The sequence below is a fragment of the Physeter macrocephalus genome, chromosome 7, assembly GCF_002837175.3.
Source record: "Physeter macrocephalus isolate SW-GA chromosome 7, ASM283717v5, whole genome shotgun sequence".
NCBI classification, from domain to species: Eukaryota; Metazoa; Chordata; class Mammalia; order Artiodactyla; family Physeteridae; genus Physeter; species Physeter macrocephalus.
In genome coordinates, this window is record NC_041220.1 from 116,928,118 (window position 1) to 116,949,746 (window position 21,629).

Consider the following 21,629-nt stretch of genomic DNA (forward strand, 5'->3'; position numbering starts at 1 on the left):
CCCGTTGAGGGGCACAGGCTCCGGACGCGCAGGCTCAGCGGCCATGGCTCACGGGCCCAGCCGCTCCGCGGCATGTGGGATCCTCCCAGACCGGGGCGCGAACTCGGTTCCCCTGCATCGGCAGGCGGACGCGCAACCACTGCGCCACCAGGGAAGCCCCAAGGTAGTGTTTTTAATCCCCATTTTATAGGTGATGAAACCAAGAGACAGAGTTGTTAAGTAACTTAAGATCCTACAGCTAATAAATGGCAGAGCCAGAATTCAAGCACTGCTTAGCCACTTTTCTATTTAGTATCTTCCTCCATCTTTTGCCTGTGTGAACTCTACTGCAGTGTTAACTGAAGTGTAGTACAAGGATTATGTCACATAATAATTATTGTAACTTAGATGAACTAAAAAATCATGTATCATGTTTCTGTGTGATTTCTATGGAATCTGTGCTCTTCATCTCTCTCTCTCTTTTTTTTGGTGTTTCAACAGATTAATTAGATTATGTGAGGGAGTATCTCTTTTATTTTTATTTTTTAGTAAGTTCTAAGTAATGGTAAAGTTTAAAAATTAACTCACCTTCTACTAAGAAAGGAAAGTATTTTTCTGGTTATAATTTAGACATCTCTTTTTGCTATAATAAATTCTCTGCTGCTCACCTTTTAAAGACTAAAATGATTCCATATGCAAAATCTGAGTTCCTGAGTTTTTTCTTCCTTGAATAAATATTGATATGAGAGCACATAGCAGTCTGTACACATATGCTGACACAAAGATACACAGATACATGCAAATTCATTTGATTTTAACAGTAGCCCTATGAATTTGCTTGGACAGTTATTATAGCCATCTGTAATTTACAGATGAAGAAACAGAAAATAAAGGACATGCCAGGGACATACAGTAATAACTGTCAGAGCCATAACTCTGACAGGTTTTCTAAATCCTTTGTTTTTATTATTTCTGAGTCAAGCCAGCCAGGTCTTTTAGATCTTTTGTTTAATTGCTACTTCTTTCACCCAGAATAGAACTTCATATACTGTTTTAACTATTACTTTCTTACCCCTCATCTTTCCAGTTATTAGAAGTTCTTAGGTGTAATAAGGAAGTCAGATACACCAATATATATTTTTGAAGTTATTTTTTAATAACAGTATGAATATTCTGACCACTTAAGGATTATACACTGAAAAATTGAGAGAAATTCTACCCATGAATAAGAGGATATAGAAGTGAACAGTGATTAATTTAAGGAAAAAAATAAACTTCAGTAGAATAACTTTTAAAGTTTTTTTTTCCCCGAAACTAGAAAATAACACTTTATGGCATTGCATGAATAGTGTTAAAAAACATAATTTTACAACAGAGTGATTTTGTGTTGCATTATGTTTCCAAAGCAAGAAAGACAGAGAGTTTTGCAGCAATACCATCCTTCAAACAATGGAGAATATCAAAGGTAAATAGTGAAATATACTTCTTCCCTTTGTGGTAGAAAATATTATTTCCAAAGAGAACACAGTACACCTCTGGATGCTTATATACATATTCATGTGTATATGTTGCATTAAAAATGATTGCTTCTTGAAGACACTTGTAAGAATACTGAGAACATTTGCTTTATGTTGGAAAATGATCATCATTTATTTTAAATTGACTTTATTGCATTCTTAAGAGTGGTCACATCTTTCATACAGAATATGATGCAATAGCACACTGAATGCCTTTGGAGAAATTGTTTATGCCTTGGTTGTTTGTGTTTTCTTTAGCTCCTCTCTTTTCTTATAATAAAGTTTATGTGTGATCTTTTTTTGGCTGTGCCGTGGGGCATGCGGGACCTTAGTTCCCCAATCAGGGATCACACCTCTGCCCCCTGCATTGGGAGCAAGGAGTCTTAATCACTGAACCGCCAGGGAAGTCCCTGTGTGATCATTTTTTAGAAGATACATTTCAATGTCACTTTTCCAGGAGTATTTCCTACTCACTCAAAAAGAAAATTGTTCATGCTTCATTATTGTAAATTACAAGTTAGACTTATGGCTAAGCTTTGGATTTTGACTTCAGGACGAACCAAAATCTTATTATTTTTCAGTTTATTGCTAGCATTAGGAAAAGTAAGACCTGTTTTGACTAGGTTATTCTAATTGTACAGCAATTATGAATTTGTGTGGGATAGACCTTTTCAAACCAAAATGCCATCATTTAACTTAAGCATGAATTATGTTGTATCTACTATGAATATATAAAAAAAATTATTTCACTTTTATTACAGTTCAGAACCAGAAGATGACTTTGAATCTTGTTTGAGAAATATAAAGTCACAGTATGAAGTTTTTCGAAGTAGTAGTAAGTCTTTTAAAATATCTGTGTTCATTTTAAGGTTACTTTATGCCACGTTAAACAGATAATTGAAGATCCTGGCTCTGTTTTTCTAGGAGAACTTCCTGCCCTTTGATTTGTGTTGCCCAAATAAGTCAATTAACTAGTCCTTAATTATACAATTTTATCTTTCCTTTTTAAAAAGGAGTTGGAGAAACAGGAACAGACTCACAGATACAGAGAAGAGACTTATGGTTGCCGGTGGAGGGGGGGAGGGGGAGGGGTTGATTGGGAGTTTGGGGTTAGCAGATGCAAACTATTATATATAGAATGGATAAACAACAAGGGCCTACTGGGAACTATATTCGATGTCTCATAATAAACCATAATGGAAAAGAATATGAAAAAGAAAATATATGTATTAACTCAATCACTTTGCTGTACAGCAGAAATTAACACAACATTGTAAATCAACTATACTTCAATAATATAAATTTTAAAAATAAATAAATGAAAGGAGTTGGAGCAAAGAAAAACCTCAGGCTATTTCTGTAGATATGTATAGGGAATCAGGAATTCCTTTTTCCATTTCCACTCTGATCTCACCTCTCCTCCTCCCAGAAAAGGGAAGTAGGTACACAAAAGTGTATTTTACTTACTACAAATTAATTTTTAAGATTAAACTTTTATCCAAGTTTCAAAAGTCAAAACTCCTATGCTCCCCAGATATGGAAGCATAGTAGTGGTTCCTTTTGAAAATATAGGCTGCTTTTCATTTATCATTTTTCTTTTGTCTTTTTTTTTGCCCCCTTTTGTAATTGACTATTAAAAATACTGCCTAAAAAAAAAAAATACTGCCTAGAGTTCATCATATTTGAAAAATTTATAATTCATTTAAATTTGCATGTGTACTGTGCTATATGGCAAAACAAAAGTTAAAAGAAAGCAGGAAAAGCCCTTTATACTATTTCTAAGAGAAACTTACCAATGTAATGATTTGAATAATTGTTTTTTATGATGTTATGATTTGAAGAGAGGTAATTATTGCAAAATAAATGGTTGTAGTAAAAGAGTATAGCTCACCACATCTAACTGTATCTGGTGTATATTCTAGGACTCTCATCAGATGCCACAGTTTTGACACCAAATACAGAAAGCAGTTGTGATTTAATGACCAAAACTAAATCAACTAGTGGAAATGATGACAGCACATCTTTAGATCTAGAATGGGAAGATGAAGAAGGTATTTTATATTTACAATTTTACCTGAATATTTTTATTTAATTTGTGTTAATTTATAGAAATCTACTTTGTATTTTACTTTATTTAAACTGAAATGAATGCAAGGCCTTGAAAAATCAGTGTAAAAATTTCTTAGACTCATATTATTAGTGATTATCATTTGTTGTAAATTGTTTAGAAAGTTTCTTAATTCTTTTTTTTTTATTGTTTTTATTTTTGGCTGCATTGGTCTTTGTCACTGCGCATGGGTTTTTCTCTAGTTGCAGTGAGCGGGGGCTACTCTTTGTTGTGGTGCATGGGCTTCTTCTTGCGACGGCTTCTCTTGTTGCAGGGTGCGGGCTCTAGGTGCGCGGGCTTCAGTAGTTATGGCACACGGGCTCTAGAGCGCAGGCTCAGTAGTTGTGGTTCATAGGCTTAGTTGCTCTGCGGCATGTGGGATCTTCCCGACCAGGGCTCGAACCTGTGTCCCCTGCATTGACAGGCGGATTCTTAACCACTGTGCCAACAGGGAAGTCTGAAAGTTGCTTAGTTCTTAGTGTTTCTTGAGATTTAGAAAATAAATGTTGTTTCTCATTTTAAGGTTTTTGCAATCCAGCCCATTTTACTCTGTAGGAATTACTGCCCGCTTGTGAGCAACCTAAAGCCAAAATTTAATTAACTTTTGGTTCATAATAAATAAACAATTTGTTAGTTCTGTTGGTAGTACAAAAGCCATAACACAGACATGAGTTTGAATTTTACCTGGTATGTCTTCCCAGCTGTAGTACTTTAGATAGGTTTCTTTATCTCTCTAAACTGCAGTTAGTTCATCATAAAAAGGGAATAATAAACCTACTTTGAAGAATGATAATTCACTGTTATATACTGATGGTCTAAAAAAGCTTGGCACATAATAGACAGTCAATAAATATTTGAACAAATTAAATCATGAATGTTAGGAGGAGTAAATAAAATTTATATAAAACACCCAGTACATAGTGTGGCACATAGCAGGTACTCAAAATTATAGCTAAATGTGGACTTTTTTTTTAAATTTTTTTTTAAATATTCAGCTCTTTCACTGAATAAGGCCCAAGTCTTTATTTTCATTTTAAGAAATAGGTAATCCCAAAAGGAAGAATCAGTTACAGAATATGGAACTTTAATTTTTTTTAATATTAAATATTTCATAGAATTTTGAGATGGAATAGACCTTAGATATCCTTTAGTTGAGCCATTTGTTTTATCACTAAAGAAACTGAATAACTTTAGCAAAGATTGCATTAATTTACTAAGTCTTCTCAGCTAAACACTGTTTCCCCAACCCTATACTTTTGTTACTGTGTGTTTAGATCCCAATCTAGATTTTAAATTTATTTTTATTTTAACATCTTGTTCAATTTGATCTAAAGCCTTTCAGGTGTTTTAATTCCTGATTTGTCATCCTTGCTGTATGCTAATCAAATTTTTAGATAACATGACTTTCAAGTTTGTTATTCAAGTTATTATAACAGAATTATTAAACTAGACTAGGTAGAGGACAGAACCCTCTAGAAACCTGATGATGTCTAATCCAGCTTCCTTTAGACATATTATTCAATTAAATACAAATCCATAAACTTATATGAGTCTCCAGCTCATATTTTTATTGTGTCTGTAAGGATTATTTAGTTTGCTAGGTTGAGTGTGCGATTTTGGGGGAGTGACAGATAGATTTTTTTTTTTTAATGTATTTATTTGGCTGCACTGGGTCTTAGTTGCAGTATGCGGGATCTTTAGTCGCAACATATGAGATCTAGTTCCCTGACCAGGGATCGAACCCCATCCCCCTGCATTGAGAGCATGGAGTCTTAACCACTGGACCACCGGGGAAGTCCCTAGATTTAAATGTTCTTTTATTATTGTAGGATCTGATTCTTTAAGCTCAGAAAACAAAATTATTGGGTGTGTCTAGAGATATTCTCTTATAATCTCTTTTCCTAGATTTTAATTCTATTAGCAGTGTTGATTCTGCACTCGCAAATTCAAATTTCTTTTCTGTCCTGCCTCTCTTCCTTCTGCCAAAATGATGTTTTTTTCTTCAAAGATTTTTGACACTCACTTTACTGATCAATTTCTTTCTGTTCAGAATTAGATGTAGAACAGTTTCCCCTAGAAATGTCTCTACTTTGTTATACTAGAATCAGACTAGCAAAAGTGCACAGACTTGAAGCCAAACTGCATGGAATCTGTTTCTTGCCCCACCACTTCTATTGCTATATGACCTTGGGCAAATCACTTTCCTCTTTCTGCCCTAGTTTCCTCAACTGCAGAATGGGGGATAATGACTGTAGGTAACTTGATAGAGTTGTTGAGGATCAAATCAGTTAATATATGTCAAGTGCAAACAACGTTAGCTGGAACCTAGTAAGTGCTGGAAATGTGTATATTGTTATCATTATCATTAGAGTTACTGTTATCTCTGAGAAATGAAATTGTCATCTAGGTAGGAAAGAAGTTTTGCAGACACACTAATTTGGCCATATAAAACTAATAGCAATTGAAATCCTCCATGCATTCTGCTTTACTTATGGCTCTTCAGAAATTTCATCTTACTAGATTACCAGTGTTGCATCAAAACTGTCCTTTGTTGAGTATTAATGTTCACTGTAGGATTATACCCTAACATTTCCCTTAAGAAAGTCTTCCCGTATGACTGGCTTTTTAAGTTAATTCACAAATCAAGTCTGATAGTTTAAGTCTTTTACTATAGCTCTTTAAATCTTTACTGAGATTTCTAATAACCCTGCCCATATAATAGGAATGAATCGAACGCTTCCAATGAGAGAACGTTCCAAAACAGAGGAAGACATTCTCCAGGCAGCACTTAAGTATAGCAGCAAGAAGACTGGAAGTAATCCTACATCAGCCTCTGATGATTCCAACGGGCTGGAATGGGAGAATGATTTTGTTAGTGCCGAAATGGATGATAATGGCAATTCCGAGTATTCTGGATTTGTAAATCCTGTATTAGAACTGTCTGATTCTGGCCTAAAGCAATATGATGTGGATCAACAAAAACGGTAGGGAAAAATTGTGTGATCTTGTTTATCACTTATGACCAAATGTTTAAAACCAACTAGAATGTATAAATGGTTGTGCTGAGCCTTTTTGTAAGAGGGGAAGTAAGAAACATGTTATAAATGCTTATTAGAAAGGAATAGGAATGATAGGTTATATCTGAATTGCTTCAGAATTAAGTGCAATTTCATCATCTGCCTTCTGCTTTTCAAAAACAATTTAATGGTTCTGTCATGTTATTAATTAAATTTCTTTAACTCTTTTCTTCATAGCAATCCTGTTTACTGTTTGTAGATTTTCAGCTTTTAAAATAGTTTTATTAATTTCACCTTGAATGCTTTCTTAACTCTGTTTTAGTAGCTAACTGCGAAAATATTAAGGCATTATGTGTTAATTCTCAGCAGATGTGAAGGGAGCATGAGGAGGGACTGCCAGATTCAGATTCAGAATAGTGTTCCCTTTTCCAGCATCATTTATTCCTGTGACTTACTTAAATTTTATTATGTGATAGTAAGCACAATTAATTTGAGTAGATGACCCGAAAGAAAGGCCGAAGTATCAGTTTCTTTCTACACTTGTTGCATATCCTACTATAATAATGTTGACTCAATCTGAACAAAGTATATGATATGTTAAAATAATCTTTCAGAGTTTGGACACTTAAAGTGAGTAATCAAAAGATATTTAAGAAAATATATATACTTAGGTTGTTCACTTCCTTTTCTGTGCCACTATAAATGAATATTGACTTTAATTGATAATAGTAAATTTCTAGCTGTCATTTTTTAAAATTCTGTACTTCCAATGAATGGTCTTGAAAGATTTTACACAGAACATATTCTCTGTGCATGATTTATTAAGAAAGGAAAACCTGAAAAAGGTAATACGGGTATTTCAAAGTAAATAAAATCCTTTCTGGTATGAAAGAATCCATTGATTTTATTAAGCTTTCCCTTGCCTTGTAATACACGGTGCTGTAATGGGATGGAACTAAGTAAATCAATATATATAACTGAATTTTACGATATCCGGTTAACTTTTCTTTTCTCTAAAGTTTATGTATCAATTTAAAAGGCCAAGGATATAAGGCACTCCCTGATTGCTTGTCTTGGTTTTGCTGAGGATTGAATATGACTTTAGTAAGCAAACTGTTTTTCAATTTTTCCTTAGTGTTTTTTTTTCTTTTTCTTGCAACAATGACAGTGCATGTTCTCGAAAATATAGGAAGGTCCAGATATAAATAGTAACTTAAAGTTCTTGCTATACTTTAAAAATATCATGTGGCCCTTTCAATATTTGAACTGTTGGGCAATGACATCTATAGTTTTGTCACCTTTTTTTATCTCATAGAAATAAATATGACACTTTAAATATGTAAATATATTAGGTAATGCTATTATTTATGTCTCAACATAATTTAAGTTGTAGCTATGTCATTGGAAATATTTTAAAGATAATCTATATTCACGTTGCCTGTGTTATGCTTTTTAAAGTTTGTATACATCAGATGTATATTTTTGGTTTGGCATAAGCTACTATTGTAATTTTTCTTGGCATTTTGTTCATAAAGAATTTTTTGAAGGAATGGTAACTTCTCAAAGATTGTGAATAAACACATTTTTACATTTAAAAATAATAAATTATTTGATTATTACTAGTTTTACTCCATAAACATGCAAAAGTTTTGATTCCTGGCTTGTAATTATTTTATTAAATCTGCTATGAAGACAAAAAGGAATGAATTGGTAAAGCAGGATGGAACTAAACTTGAAAATGTGTTTGAACTGCTAAGAAAAGGATATCAATTTTCTTGCTTTATATGTTTATAAAAAACACTAGAAATAACATTTATTCAGCAAATATTGGAGAATCTACTGTATCTGGTAGGGTGTTAGGGAGAGTGAATTTTATTTGATGTAGAATAGGAAGCCACTGACTTTTTGTAAGCCAGAGTGTACAGTGATCAGATTTGCATTTTCGAAAAATTCCTCTAGCTGCTATGTAGAGAATATGCTGTAGGAGGGCACAAGTGGATATATGTATCGTACTCCCAGTGGGACATGGTGTGGCTTGGATTGATAATTGCTATAGGAATGCAGAACAGATTACCTTTAGAGGTAGACCAACAAGATTATTTTTCAGTTTTATTGAGATATAATTGACACAGAGCACTATATAAATTTAAGGTATACAGCATAATGATTTGACTTACATACATCGTGAAATGATTATCACAATAAATTTAGTAAACATCTGTCATCTCATAGATACAAAATTAAAGAAACAGGAAAAAATTTGTTTTTCTTGTGATGAGAACTCTTGGGATTTACTCTCTTAACTTTCATATATAACATACAGCAGTATTATATTTATCATGTTGTACATTACATCCCTAGTACTTATTTATCTTCTAACTGAAAGTTTGTACCTTTTGACTGCCTTCCTCCAAATTCCCTCTCCCCCTACCCTCCACCTCTGGTAACTACACATCTGATCTCTTTTTCTATTTGTTTGTTTGTCTGCTTTTGAAGTATAATTGACCTACAACACTATGTTAGTTCCTGTTACACAACATAGTGATTTGGTATTTCTATACATTTCAAAATGATCACCATGATAAATCTAGTTACCATCTGTCACCATACAAAGATATTATTATATAGTTATTGACTATATTCCCCGCACTGTACATTTCATACCCATTACTCATTTATTTTGCAACTGGAAGTTTTTACCACTTAATCTCTCTCACCTATTTCTTTCCTCCCCTTACCCGCCTCCCCTTACCCACCTCCCCTTTGGGAACCACTTGTTCTCTGTCTTTAACTGTTTCCTTTTTGTTATGTTTGATCATTTGTTTTTTAGATTCCACATATAAGTGAAATCATACAGTATTTGTCTTTCTCTAACTTATTTCATTTAGCATTATACCCTGTAGGTCCACCCGTGTTGTCACAAATGGCAAGATTTCATTTTTTTTTTTATGGCTGAGTAATAGTCACACACACACACACACAGACAGACACACACACACACACATACACACACACACACACACACACACACACACCATGTCTTCTTTATCCACTTATCTATTGATGGGCACTTTGGGTGCTTTCATATCTCTGCTATTGTAAGTAATGCTGCAATGAGTATTGGGGTGTATATATCTTTTCTAATTAGTGTTTTTGTTTTCTTCAGATAAATATCCAGGAGTGGAACTGCTGAATCATATGGTAGTTCTATTTCTAATTTTTTGAGGAATCTCCATACTGTTTTCCATAGTGGCTGCACCAATTTACATTTCTACCAACAGTGCACAAGGGTTCCCTTTTCTGTACATCCTTGCCAACACCTGTTATTTGCTGTCTTTTCGATTTCCACTTATCTATTGATGGGCACTTTGGGTGCTTTCATATCTCTGCTATTGTAAGTAATGCTGCAATGAGTATTGGGGTGTATATATCTTTTCTAATTAGTGTTTTTGTTTTCTTCAGATAAATATCCAGGAGTGGAACTGCTGAATCATATGGTAGTTCTATTTCTAATTTTTTGAGGAATCTCCATACTGTTTTCCATAGTGGCTGCACCAATTTACATTTCTACCAACAGTGCACAAGGGTTCCCTTTTCTGTACATCCTTGCCAACACCTGTTATTTGCTGTCTTTTCGATAATAGCCATCCTGACAGATGTGAGGTGATACCTCATTGTGGTTTTGATTTGCATTTGCCTAATGATTAATGTTGAGCATCCTTTTATGGCCTGTGAGCCATCTGTATGTCTTCCTTGGAAGAACATCTTCAGATCCTCTGCCCATTAACTGTAGGGTAATGCATTCAGCATGGTGCCCTGGCGACCTTGCTCACTTTGCATATCTGCATAGCCAACACTCAACCATAGTCTGACCCAAGTCTTGACAGAAACCCCTACGATCCTTCCTGGAACATGGCAAGACAGACAGTCTTAGAGGAGCCACCGGAAGGCCGTTTATCATCTGCCTCCCTGACTTGCAGAAGGCTGCCGTGAGGCAGTTTCTCATCGCACTCCCTGGTTCCAGCAAGGCAAGGGATGTCCACCTCACCCGCATTCAGGTACAGATGTAAGCTAACAAGCCTGCTTGGTTGGAGTTTAGAGTTGGCTCCTCAATAACAGAGCTACCCTCCACCGAAGGCATCTGTCATCCAGCCCCCCCCGGTTCAGTGTTAGCTCTGGACATCCCTAGCGACCAGGGATGCGGGACACTGACTCCTTACTGGTCCTGCTTTTGCTGTGTAAGTAATAAACTGATTAAATCTATTCGAGTTCATTGCCTTTCTGTTGGCCAAATCTATGGAAGTATGACAGCCAAACTAGCAGCTACGGCTACTCTTGATGATAACTTCTTGGTTTCAGACTTAATAAATGTAGTGGGAGGAACAGGTTTGGGAAATTGGAGGAAATTAAGAGCTCTGTTTTGGAAAGTTAAATTTGAGGTATTTATAAAAAAAAACCTGAATGAAGATGTCTGCCAAGTAGGTGATGGGATATATGTCTACAGCTCAGAGAAGAATAGGTACAAGTTTAGGAGTCAGTAGTAGGTAAATAGTAATGTAAGTAATTATTCCAGCTGAGATTCCCCTGAGGAAGCAGACAGGCAGAGAAGCCCAATTAAGTGTTCCCCTTCAGAAGTCGCGGGTAGAGAACAAGCCAAAAGAAGCAGATACGGGAGGAATTCGAGGAACCGAAGAATGTGGTGTCACCAGAGCCAGAAAGAGAGGAGTCAATGATATCAAATGCTGCTTGGGCACTGAGAGAAAGGGCAGGTGCATCAGCTGGGCTTGGGAACATGAATATTGCATGTTCCATTTTTTCAAATGAAGGGATGGAAACTGAGAAGTATCTTGTAAGGGGTGAAGAATAAAGAATGGCCAGTGTAGACAATTTATTTGCAAAGTTGCGGTCAGAGCAGAGAAATGGGGTAACTGGAGGGTATATGGAGTTGTGTGAGGGTTTTAAGATGCTAGAACTTTTAAAATGGTATAACCAGGAATTCTGCCTGCTTTTATTGTTTTTTTCCAGTAATTGGAGCGCTGTGCGACTTGTGGGGATCTTAGTTCCCAGACCAGGGATTGAACCTGCGCCCTCGGCAGTGAAAGCGCGGAATCCTAACCACGGGACCGCCAGGGAATTCCCATGTCACACCTTATTTTGACTGTCTAACCTCAGAAGTTTCCGGTTTTAAAATATTACTACCTTGATTTGGGTTTTTGAGAAATGATTCCACTAACAGTATTAAGAAAGCAGTTGTGTTCCCCTGCATCTCACGATGATCTCTTCTATGAAGATGCTAGTAAGCAATGCCAAACTGGCTCATCTCTAGTCCCTCAGTGGCCTTCCACCAGCAACAAAATGTTGAAACCAGCATCAGCGCTAAAGCCACTGCTTTCCTATTTTTTTCACCAGTGTCCCTACCCTAAATGCATCGCTTAGAGAGATACCTGGCCAAATAAATATTTTCATGTAGGTTGGATAGTAGAATGATGAGTGATTGGACTTGGGTACAACTCATACCAACTAGAAGCCCAGTAAATTCCAATCACAATTTTCCAAGTGCTCATCCTCCATCATCACCTGAAATGGAAGATCTAATTGTTTGAATCAGGCTCCAGAACTGGAGCCAGAAAGTAAAATAGTAACCTTACCTGTTATTTTAACAGATGATAACAATTACTGTAAGGAATTAAACAAGTGTTAGAGAACTGAAAATGTTAAAAGGGCCATGAGCTAACATGGAATCAGCTACCAAATATATACACACGAAATGTGAACAACATTTATCTCCTGGTAGTAAAGATTATAGCTAATTTTTCCACAAGGCATATTAAAACTAATACTACACTCATGTTAGAGCCTAAAAGTAATGCTTCTTCAAGTCAGTCAATGCAGTAGATAGTAGACAGAATCTTCTAGAATATGGTTATATAATCACATAGAATATGAGATTTCACCATTGGAAAGCACCCCCTTGTCATAAAGTTGCAGGTTCAAAAAGAGACTGCCTATGACTGTAACACTGGCACCAATTAATACACCCCTTTACTTAAAGAGCCCAAGAAAAATCAGTTTCCCGAGACAAGTGAGTCCTTAAGAGGTGAACAGCGAGTCTCACAACTTAGCTGCAGTACCTAGTATCAAACACCAACAGTTTTGTTTGCCCTCACCCACACCCCACTGTGGCCATTTTTTGAGAAAATGCTTTTCTTATCCACATGGTCACCGACTGGAGCAGCCATTAGTTAACGTGACCTGAGGCAAGTTGATTGGTAGATGGGTGGGCACCTGACCCAAGCTGACCCTTCTCTTGGACTGGAATTAGGAGATGAGATTCTCTTTGGTGGGTGATCGGTAACATATAGAACTTGGGAGCTACTGGTGGCCATGTGCCTCCATGCGGGGTGAGGAACAAATAACGGAGCCAGTATGCATTGAGGAGCCCAGCTGGATGTGTCTGAATCCCCAGCCACAGCCTCTGCCTGCGGCCTACTGCTGTCCTCCCTTAGAGCAGTCTAAAAACAGTTCCTCCCTTTCTTCAGAAAGAGTTTCAAAGAAAATGGTTAGAGAATTAAACTTTGACTTTATTATGTACACAAATGCTGTTAAAATTTTGAATTCATGGAATTTAAAACTCTAGTACATAAAAAACTATTTAAAATTTGGTAAGAAAAATGAAAAATTGGGACTCCCTGGCAGTCCAGTGGTTAGGAGTCGGCGCTTCCACTGCCAGGGGCTGGGGTTCAATCCCTGGTCGGGGAACTAAGATCCCACAAGCCATGTGGTGCAGCCAAAAAAAAGGAAAAAGAAAAAGAATTCTAAACTTAACACAGTGGTTCGTTAAAATGTTTAAAATATTGGTTTTAGATACTGAATACAGACAAGGAAAACGGTATTCTTGGGAATAAACAGTATAAGTCTATAGAGAAAAAAAAACAGAAAATCAAGGTATCATTGCTCAAATAAGTCTTCCCATATTAAAACCACAATGACTCACTAAAAAATCATTACGCTCTGTTCCAATACTCTGGTACTACCAATACCAACAGGCTACAACACCCATGATAACTTGTTTGTAGCCCTGACCTTGAAAACCAATGACTACTGTGAAATAATATGACCAAACCAAAACGAAACAATATAAAACATAGGACCAAAATCAGGCATAAAAAGAAAGTAACATAACTGTATTGTGAGAACACTATTCCTTCATCACAAAGGATACTATTTGTAGATTAATGCTCACAGATATACACTTACAGTAATTCTTCACACATCCAGCAATGCAACAGGTGACTAAATCAATGACTAACACGTTACAGACTTCAAATGATAACACCGGATCTCAAATTTGACAAAGTAATAGATGACAGTAATATACTACACTAAGAAACTCTTAATAAGTGGAATGTCTATAAAGTGTCTACAGAGTTTTTCATCCTTCATGATTCCCTTAACCCTCGGCGTTTACTATTCATTTTCACCCATTTCTGTAGGAGAATTGTTTTGGGTGGAACAGGATGAATAACTGCCACACTCAGGTATGGGCTTCTGTGGTAGCCAGTTGTTTTCTTGCAAGAGTGGTTTCGTAGACAAAGAAAATTGAATCTCAAAAAATTCTAATGACTCTCCATCTTCCTTCTCCATCAGGAACTGATATTCCCCAAACCTAACCAGGCATTTGTATGGCAGGTCCATTTTATTTAGGTAGCCCAGCTCCTTGTTGCCCACAATCAGATTGGTCTTCTTACTCATATTTTTAATTTCAAAAGAGAGAACTGAGCTATCAAACTTTTTAAACAGCTGCAAAGAAAACTGAACTCGGGAAACCTGTTTGTCCTGAAAGGTATAATGACAGGTGTTGGAATTTCGGCCAAATTTCACCACTTCGCTGGAGGGGAGTTTTTCTCGGTTAAAAAACCTTATTGATTGGAATATTCCACTTTGCTGGTGGCCAGGATGGTAAACAGTCATCTGGAGACAAGTTACTGTCTCTTCTGTGTCAGCATCTTCGAAACTGGACATGATGTACACCAGAATCTGACCCGCCTGCAACAATCAAGTCAGCACGTTAGTTCACTCCCATACATCAGGCATTGAGATCTTTGATTCTAATATTTTGATGAAAATCTTCTGATTTATTTCGACTTTAAGAACACAATACATAGGCAGGATACTTTCAGTTAAATGAGTAGATATGTGAAATCTTATACCAAACCCCATACAAACTGGTGCATTACTTTTTCCTCTCTATTTTTCATTTCTAGTTTGACAGTAAGACCATACATATAATCTGGACGATAACAGGGAATGACTATTGATAAAGTAATTTGGGGGGAGCATAAAGAAACTTCCGTTCCTTTTTCATTTAAATAGAGTGACTTGGTCCCAGACCAAACATGACAGCTGTACTTTAAACAGAAAATCAGGAATAAAGAAACGATATAAACATGAAGAAAACCTACAGTTTTTTAACTGAATTAAAACTTAATGTATTATGATATTTTGTATTGTTTTGGGTGGAACAGGATGAATAACTACCACACTCAGGTATGGGCTTCTGTGACTTTTGAGGTATTATGTATTATCCTGATTAAAGACATGTAAAAGTTATATACAAATGACTGCAACATTTGTCCTTTATATCCTGACTTAGATTTCTAGTAGGTAAAGGGTTAAAAATAGTAAATGCTTTAAAAGTTTACTTTATTCTATAATTTTTTAATTTAGACATTACACACTTTTTATTTTTTAAAAAAAATCTCCATGAGGTAGTTCTAAATATCATAGTCTGTACTTGTACTGGAATTATTTATTTTTGTCAATGGTTCCTAATGACTGGACAGACAAACTGTCATTAGCCACAAGCAGCTCAATCTAACTGCGGTTAACCCATCCCTCTAGAGTGCATGGCCCCGTGGTGCCCTCCACCTCCAACTCACTATATGTACCTTTAATAATCAGTGGAGTAGTTTAAGCAGTAAAACAGACAGAAGAATTAATTATTAAAATCTATGAGGTTATTTTGACCCAAAACTGCCGTTTTAAAACCAGTTTATTTTAAAAGAATTACACGCACATGATTTAAAAACTCAAACACTTAAAAAGGATTTTTTTTAAGTATCCTCCCTCCACCCTGATCCTTTTTTTATTTTTCTAGAGTCAACCACTATAAATGTTGCTTTTATCCTTACAGAAGTCTTCTTTACACCCCAAGCAAAACTCTGTGTGCCCTCAAAGACACATAACACATTTCTACACAGAGAGAAAAAATTTTCTTACACAAATAGGAACATACAGTATTTAGTTCTAGACCTTGTATTTTTCAATTAGTAACACAAATGGGTGATTTTTTTCCATATCTATACATATAAATAGACCTCAATCTTAAACAGCTGCATAGAATTCCTTTAATCTAGTGTGGCAGTAACTTACACCAGTGGATAGAGTGATGCTGAGTGCTCCCTGCATTCCTCAAATACTATACAGTATTTACAGTGGGGTTTGGGGAGCAATAGCCTTAAGCGAAGTTGATTTGTAGTTTTACTGGGTTTTGTTTGCCATCTATATTAGATATTGGTATCAAAATTATGCTGGTTAAAAAGAAAAAAACAAATGTTTTCCTTTCCATGCTTGCTGCTATTTACTTTTAAAATACAATCTTCTGTTTTGCAAAGTTGTGTTGCAAAAAATCAATTTATTCAATTACTTAACCAATAACTAAGCAAAATTTCTTTTTTACTGATTTAGAAACATATTTTTAGTTTTAAATTTACTTTCATAATAGGTTCTTTTTGGACATTATTTTATCGTATTGCCTTACCCAAGCAACAAATGTCCAGCTATAAGCAGAAAAAGAGAAAGGAATGCTCAGAATCTTGGAGCAAGGGTGATAAAAATTACTGTGAAACGAAAGGCAGCAAGAATTAACACACAGTGGGTAGAACTGGCTAATCACCATGATTTGAAAATACTTTAATTACAATAATAAAGTCGTTATTCAAGAAACATACAGCTTAAAAGAGAATAAATATAATAAATCATGAGATGATGCAATTAGTGGTTGACAAGAAAACAATTAGCTGATAACAAGTAAAGAGCCTAAAAAGAAAGAGCAAGAATCTGCCATGATTTCTGCCTTGTCTAGGATACACTGCCATCACTCTAATTCATTCTTGGACTTCGGACAATAACAGTTCCAAAAGGAGACCTGGATTTTAAAACATGGTATATTCTGGATACAGTCTTTTGGTAACACCCAAATTTGTGTTTTTGTGTTTTTTATATAACCTAGTAGCTTAGAATTAATTCAGTCTTTTGAGAAAATCCACCATCAAGAAAATTTTGCCCCGTACAGGCTCTTATGCCTAGTACCCAGGGGAGATATATTAAAGGAAAAATTTGGCACTCTGGCTTATAAATCAGTGGCTATAAGTGTCTTGGGGTGACTCAATTCTCAGGTTTTGATGAACTTCTGGGTTCACAATTGTAACCTGTGTTACTGTCAAGTATTTGCTGCCCCCCACTACCAGGCCTATCTCTACTGGTTCTGCCCCTTTAGAAAGATGATACTTCCCACTCCAGTGACAACCATATCAGTGAAATGTGAATGGAAGTAACATGAAGCTTATTTCCAAGCACAGGTTTTAAAAACCACTGTGTAGATAGACCTGCCTCTTCTCTTTCCGTATGCCACATCAGTGGTCCACAAAAGTAGCAGCTTAGCGTGGGGTCCCAGAGGGAAGGGCCAAAGACAGAGCCATAGAGACTCATAATATAAGCAAAAACTAACCCTTCTTGTAAGGTGTTACTGAGCCATAAGGTACCCTGACACATGCACTCACCTATCTTATGAATGTATGAAACGATAAAGCCTGACAGTAACAAAGGCTGCTACTTACTGTATGCCTTTCATGTGCCAGGCACAGGGCTAGCCCTTTATACGTACTGTCTTACTTAATTTTCAAAATAACGCCATGAATCACCGCTTCACGGATGAGGGAGCAAAGTCTCAGAGGGTTTATCTAAGTAGCCCAGGTCACAAAGACAGTGTCAAAGGCAGGATTCACACAACGGAAATGCGCCCTCTCTCTTGCCCACTACAAACATTACTCCCAAATACCAGTTACTTCACAAACTATAGCAGATAACCAGTAGAGAAGAGGGCCACGGAGGTGTCTGTCAGAACTAGCAGGACACCAACCTAGAATCTAGTGTTGGGGATGCAAACACATTGTTACTGGCTCTTCATAAGAGGAAGAGGCTGTGAAGCACCAGGTTACTTCGATTATCAGTTAACCTTAAGCCTGGGTGTATGGATGTTGGCAGGTCACTAGTAATTATGGCGGGTTGTTAGGGAGCTCCAAAGGTGAGGAAACCATGGTATCTGACCTCAAGGAACTCAGAAACTAACCTATTCATTAGTCTGCAGAGCTGCAAGTTCCCTCTACAAAGTGACCTGAATCTCTGATATTTCAGAGTGGTCAGTAGAAACAGAAAAGACAGAAACTAACAAAAAAAACTAAAATAATAAAATTGTTGGATTTTTTATTTAAAAAGTCACTAGTGTGCAGGTGCTCAAAAGCAGCTTTTTCAAATCTGTTTGGCCTAAGTTATCAAAGAAACATAGTAACAATGAGCTTATATAGTGGTATCAGTGGTTACCTCTGGAGAGGGAAACTGGGATTGATGGTGGAACGGAGACTTGTCACTGCACACTCTGTACTTTCGGAATTTTATACCATGTGCATCTAATATCTATTCAAACATATAACAAATATTTTCTTTACAAAGTCACAAACCATCTGATTTTTATGGAACTAAATGGAGTTGGAGATTATCATCAAAGTGGGTTTAAACCATGATCTCTGACATCAAAAAGCTGTAAAACACTGTAATGATGTCTGACATACAGTAATATTTGTGTTAACAAATGAACTACAATAACTTTGCTGGCACTGAGCTAATAGGAAGGGAAGAGAAACTTGGAAGCACAGCAAAAGACAACTATCCTGACCCCCCTCACCAGGTCATCACCCTGTAGTGTGGCTTTGAAGACATCCGTGAACGCTACTGCTCAGCAGAATCAATACTTACTTAAGCAACAGGTCTTGCTAAAGGAGTCGTGAAAACCAAAATCAACAGGAGGAAAACCTTAGTAAAGCTCGGTTTTTTCCGGAGACGATGTCTTCTTTCTCCCACCGTGCCTGATTGGCCTGTAGCCAGCCAACATTGCAGAGTCCGGTTCTCTGTGGCTGCGGACTTCCGCTGCGAGGCTCAGGGTGTAATTCTCGCTCCAGAAAATTTGGGAAATTCCTCCTTTCAATCTGAAAGCTGGAGAAAGTCCCAGGAAACAACGGATTACGTTATTTTCCTAACCAAACAGGCTGAAGCAAGGCAGGTCTACATGCAACCGCTCGGTGAGCTACACTTCATAAATGGAATTCCTTTTTGTTTACTGATTGGGGAGGGGGGGAAACTTTACAAAGCACAGGAAAATACAAGGAAAACCCATCTCCAATATTTCCTTTCAGTGCTCCCTCGCTCCATTTATAAATATTCCTATAGTTTGTAAAGCTGGGATCACGCCGTAAATAATCGCTCGAGCGTCTGCCTGCAGCCGAGTCGGCGGGAGGAGCAGGAGATGACTCTACGCAACGCCCCGGAAAACTCCTCGACAAACCTTCCCTCTCCGGGCGATAAGCAGAAAAGACGCAGTCCCCACTTTACACCCCAGACCGCCCCTAGACAGGTACCTTGGGGTCCCAGAGTCCGTGAACTTCCCTTTGCTTTCCGGGCTCGGCACGAGGTTAATGGACGCGACCTGGCGGAGGCCCTGGATCGGGGGGTGGTCACCGCCCGCCGGCCGCGCCGCCGCCACTCTGCGGTCTGGGGTGCGAGGAGGGGGAGCAGGTGTGAGCCGAAGCGGAGGGACAGGGCCGAGCGGGGAGAGAGGGACGCAGACGCAACCCGGCCGGGGCCGCGGGGGGCTGCGGCTTTCAGACGCGGAGGCGCGCACGGCGACTCCTTCTATCGGCCGGCCGAGTACGCCCCCTCCGCTGAGCCCTTAAAACCGAAAGCGCGGAGGTTCCCAGACTCCGCCCGGCCCTTGCCAGCCCCACCCCGACCCCCGCCTTCTCCGTGTCCGACGCTGCCCTGTCAGACCAGAAAGCCCAGCCTCTCCAGGTCGGGTGGGATGCGAGGTAAGCCGGCGAGGACCTCACCTCCCAAACGAGGGGCCCTCCGAAGAGGGTGTGGCTTGCGAGCCGGATTTTGAAAAGGGGACTGAATCTCTTGAACATTAAGGGCGGCTTCCCCACACACATTGCGAGTGTTGGCCTGGGACCGTTGTGGGGAGAGGCGAGGAGTTGACAGGTGCGGGGCGCACGTTATTCTTATGCAATCCTCACAGTCGGGAGAGTGGGTCCACTTTACAGATGAGTCAACTGAGGCCCAGAGAGTGATTAAGTTTCTGAGCGAGGAAGAGGCAGAACTTGCTCCAGAGCTCTTGATCAGCCTCCTGGTACCCATGGTGCCCTCACCTTATACCCGAGCGTCCAGGCGCTCCCTCTCTCCCCATCTACCTGAAGGCAGTCCTCACTCAACCACCCAGGGTCTCGGGTTCCAAAAGTAAGGGCTAGTACCTGGTACAACAGGAAACACTCAACCTCCCAGGAGTCCTTTATAGCTTAGAGTAAATAAGGTGACACTCTTTTCCTGCCTCAGGGAGAAGATCTGGGATGAACTAAAGGTGGAGCGATCCTAAAGACAATAGGTGTCTAGAGGGAGACAGGAGACTGTATGAAGAGAAAAAGGGCTGAGAACTGCAGTGGGGGGACAAAGCTTCTGGTGACCGAGGTCATACTGGCTTACTTACTTCAAGGCTTGAGAAACCGCCCGCCAACTCTGGTAAATGTCTGATGGAAGCCGCTCATTTGTCTGGATTCCGTCCTTGACTTGAGGAGAGCGCTTGTTTATGGGTCCGTTTCACTGGCAATAAAATAACAGTGATGCTTGCTGCTTCACCACTTGATAAAGAGGTTCTGAGGAGGGGTTAAGTATTGACGTCACAAAGTTACATGTAATCAAGAACCATAAGCATGGGGAAGGACCGGTGCATCCATAAGTGAGGCAGATTCCTGTAAGGCTGCAATTTTGTTCGTTAATCATCAACACTTACTATTTCCCCCCTGAAAGACAGTCACAGTATCTTTTAACAGTCAGATAACATTAGAGCAGGTGGAAGATAAGATGTGCAATTTGACTACACCAATAAACTCACACAATGAAATAGTATTACCGGAAGTGGAGTTTCTGATCTCTAACCTTTAAAATTAAATGAGATGTGAAAATGCTTTATAAACCGCAAAGGACTATTTAAGTAGGTGTTATCGATAACACTAATAGAGAAAACGCAACAACTGTTAAAATTCATGATGCTGAACATTATTCCATTTTTCTCTTTGCTTTAAGATGACTTATTTGATTTACTAAATGACCCAAAATGAAATTTGAATAAGCCTTCAATTCCAGATCAGTATCTAATCTCAGTAATGGTTTTCACCCTCTGACAACTGGTTAAAAACAATGGGCCTTGAACCGAAAATGGCTTGTGCAAGTTGAGAAACAGCCAAGAGTGCACATATGAAAAGTTTCTGTTCCTTAAAGGTTTGAAGGGACAGTTGGTGGTGGCTACCTGCTCCTGGTTTCAAACTATACTACAGAGCTTTACAATCAAAACAGTATGGTACTGGCACAAAAACAGACACAGATCAATGGAACAGAATAGAGTCCAGAAATAAACCCACGCACCTATGGTCAATTAATCTAGACAAAGGAGGCAAGAATATACAATGGGGGAAAGACAGTTACTTCAATAAATTGTGTTGGGAAAACTGGATAGCTACATGCAAAAGAATAGAACTAGACCACTTTCTTACACCATAGACAAAAATAAACTCAGGATAGATTAAAGACTTAAATGTAAGACCTGAAACCTAGAAGAAAACATAG

The 21,629-nt window shown here is 38.0% G+C and overlaps 2 protein-coding genes across 2 annotated transcripts in view; one reads left to right on the forward strand and one right to left on the reverse strand.

The window, feature by feature from the left end:
• The window catches only part of AP1AR (adaptor related protein complex 1 associated regulatory protein), a 38,358-nt gene extending 30,145 nt beyond the window's left edge, over positions 1-8,213 (forward strand). Inside the window, exons 7-10 of the mRNA XM_024119460.3 lie at positions 1,386-1,444; positions 2,258-2,331; positions 3,419-3,547; positions 6,326-8,213. Coding sequence (XP_023975228.1) covers positions 1,386-1,444; positions 2,258-2,331; positions 3,419-3,547; positions 6,326-6,591 — 528 coding nt within the window. The 3' untranslated portion in view covers positions 6,592-8,213. The remainder of the gene's footprint in view (positions 1-1,385; positions 1,445-2,257; positions 2,332-3,418; positions 3,548-6,325) is intronic.
• Positions 8,214-9,974: 1,761 nt separating this feature from the next.
• On the reverse strand, positions 9,975-19,675 carry TIFA (TRAF interacting protein with forkhead associated domain). The gene is made up of 3 exons (XM_007120118.4): positions 19,373-19,675; positions 18,714-18,950; positions 9,975-14,666 (listed from the first exon to the last, which is right to left on the reverse strand). Exon 3 carries the CDS (start codon positions 14,640-14,642, stop codon positions 14,088-14,090), a length of 555 nt encoding a protein of 184 aa, XP_007120180.1. The 5' UTR covers positions 14,643-14,666; positions 18,714-18,950; positions 19,373-19,675; the 3' UTR covers positions 9,975-14,087.
• Positions 19,676-21,629: the final 1,954 nt, after the last annotated feature.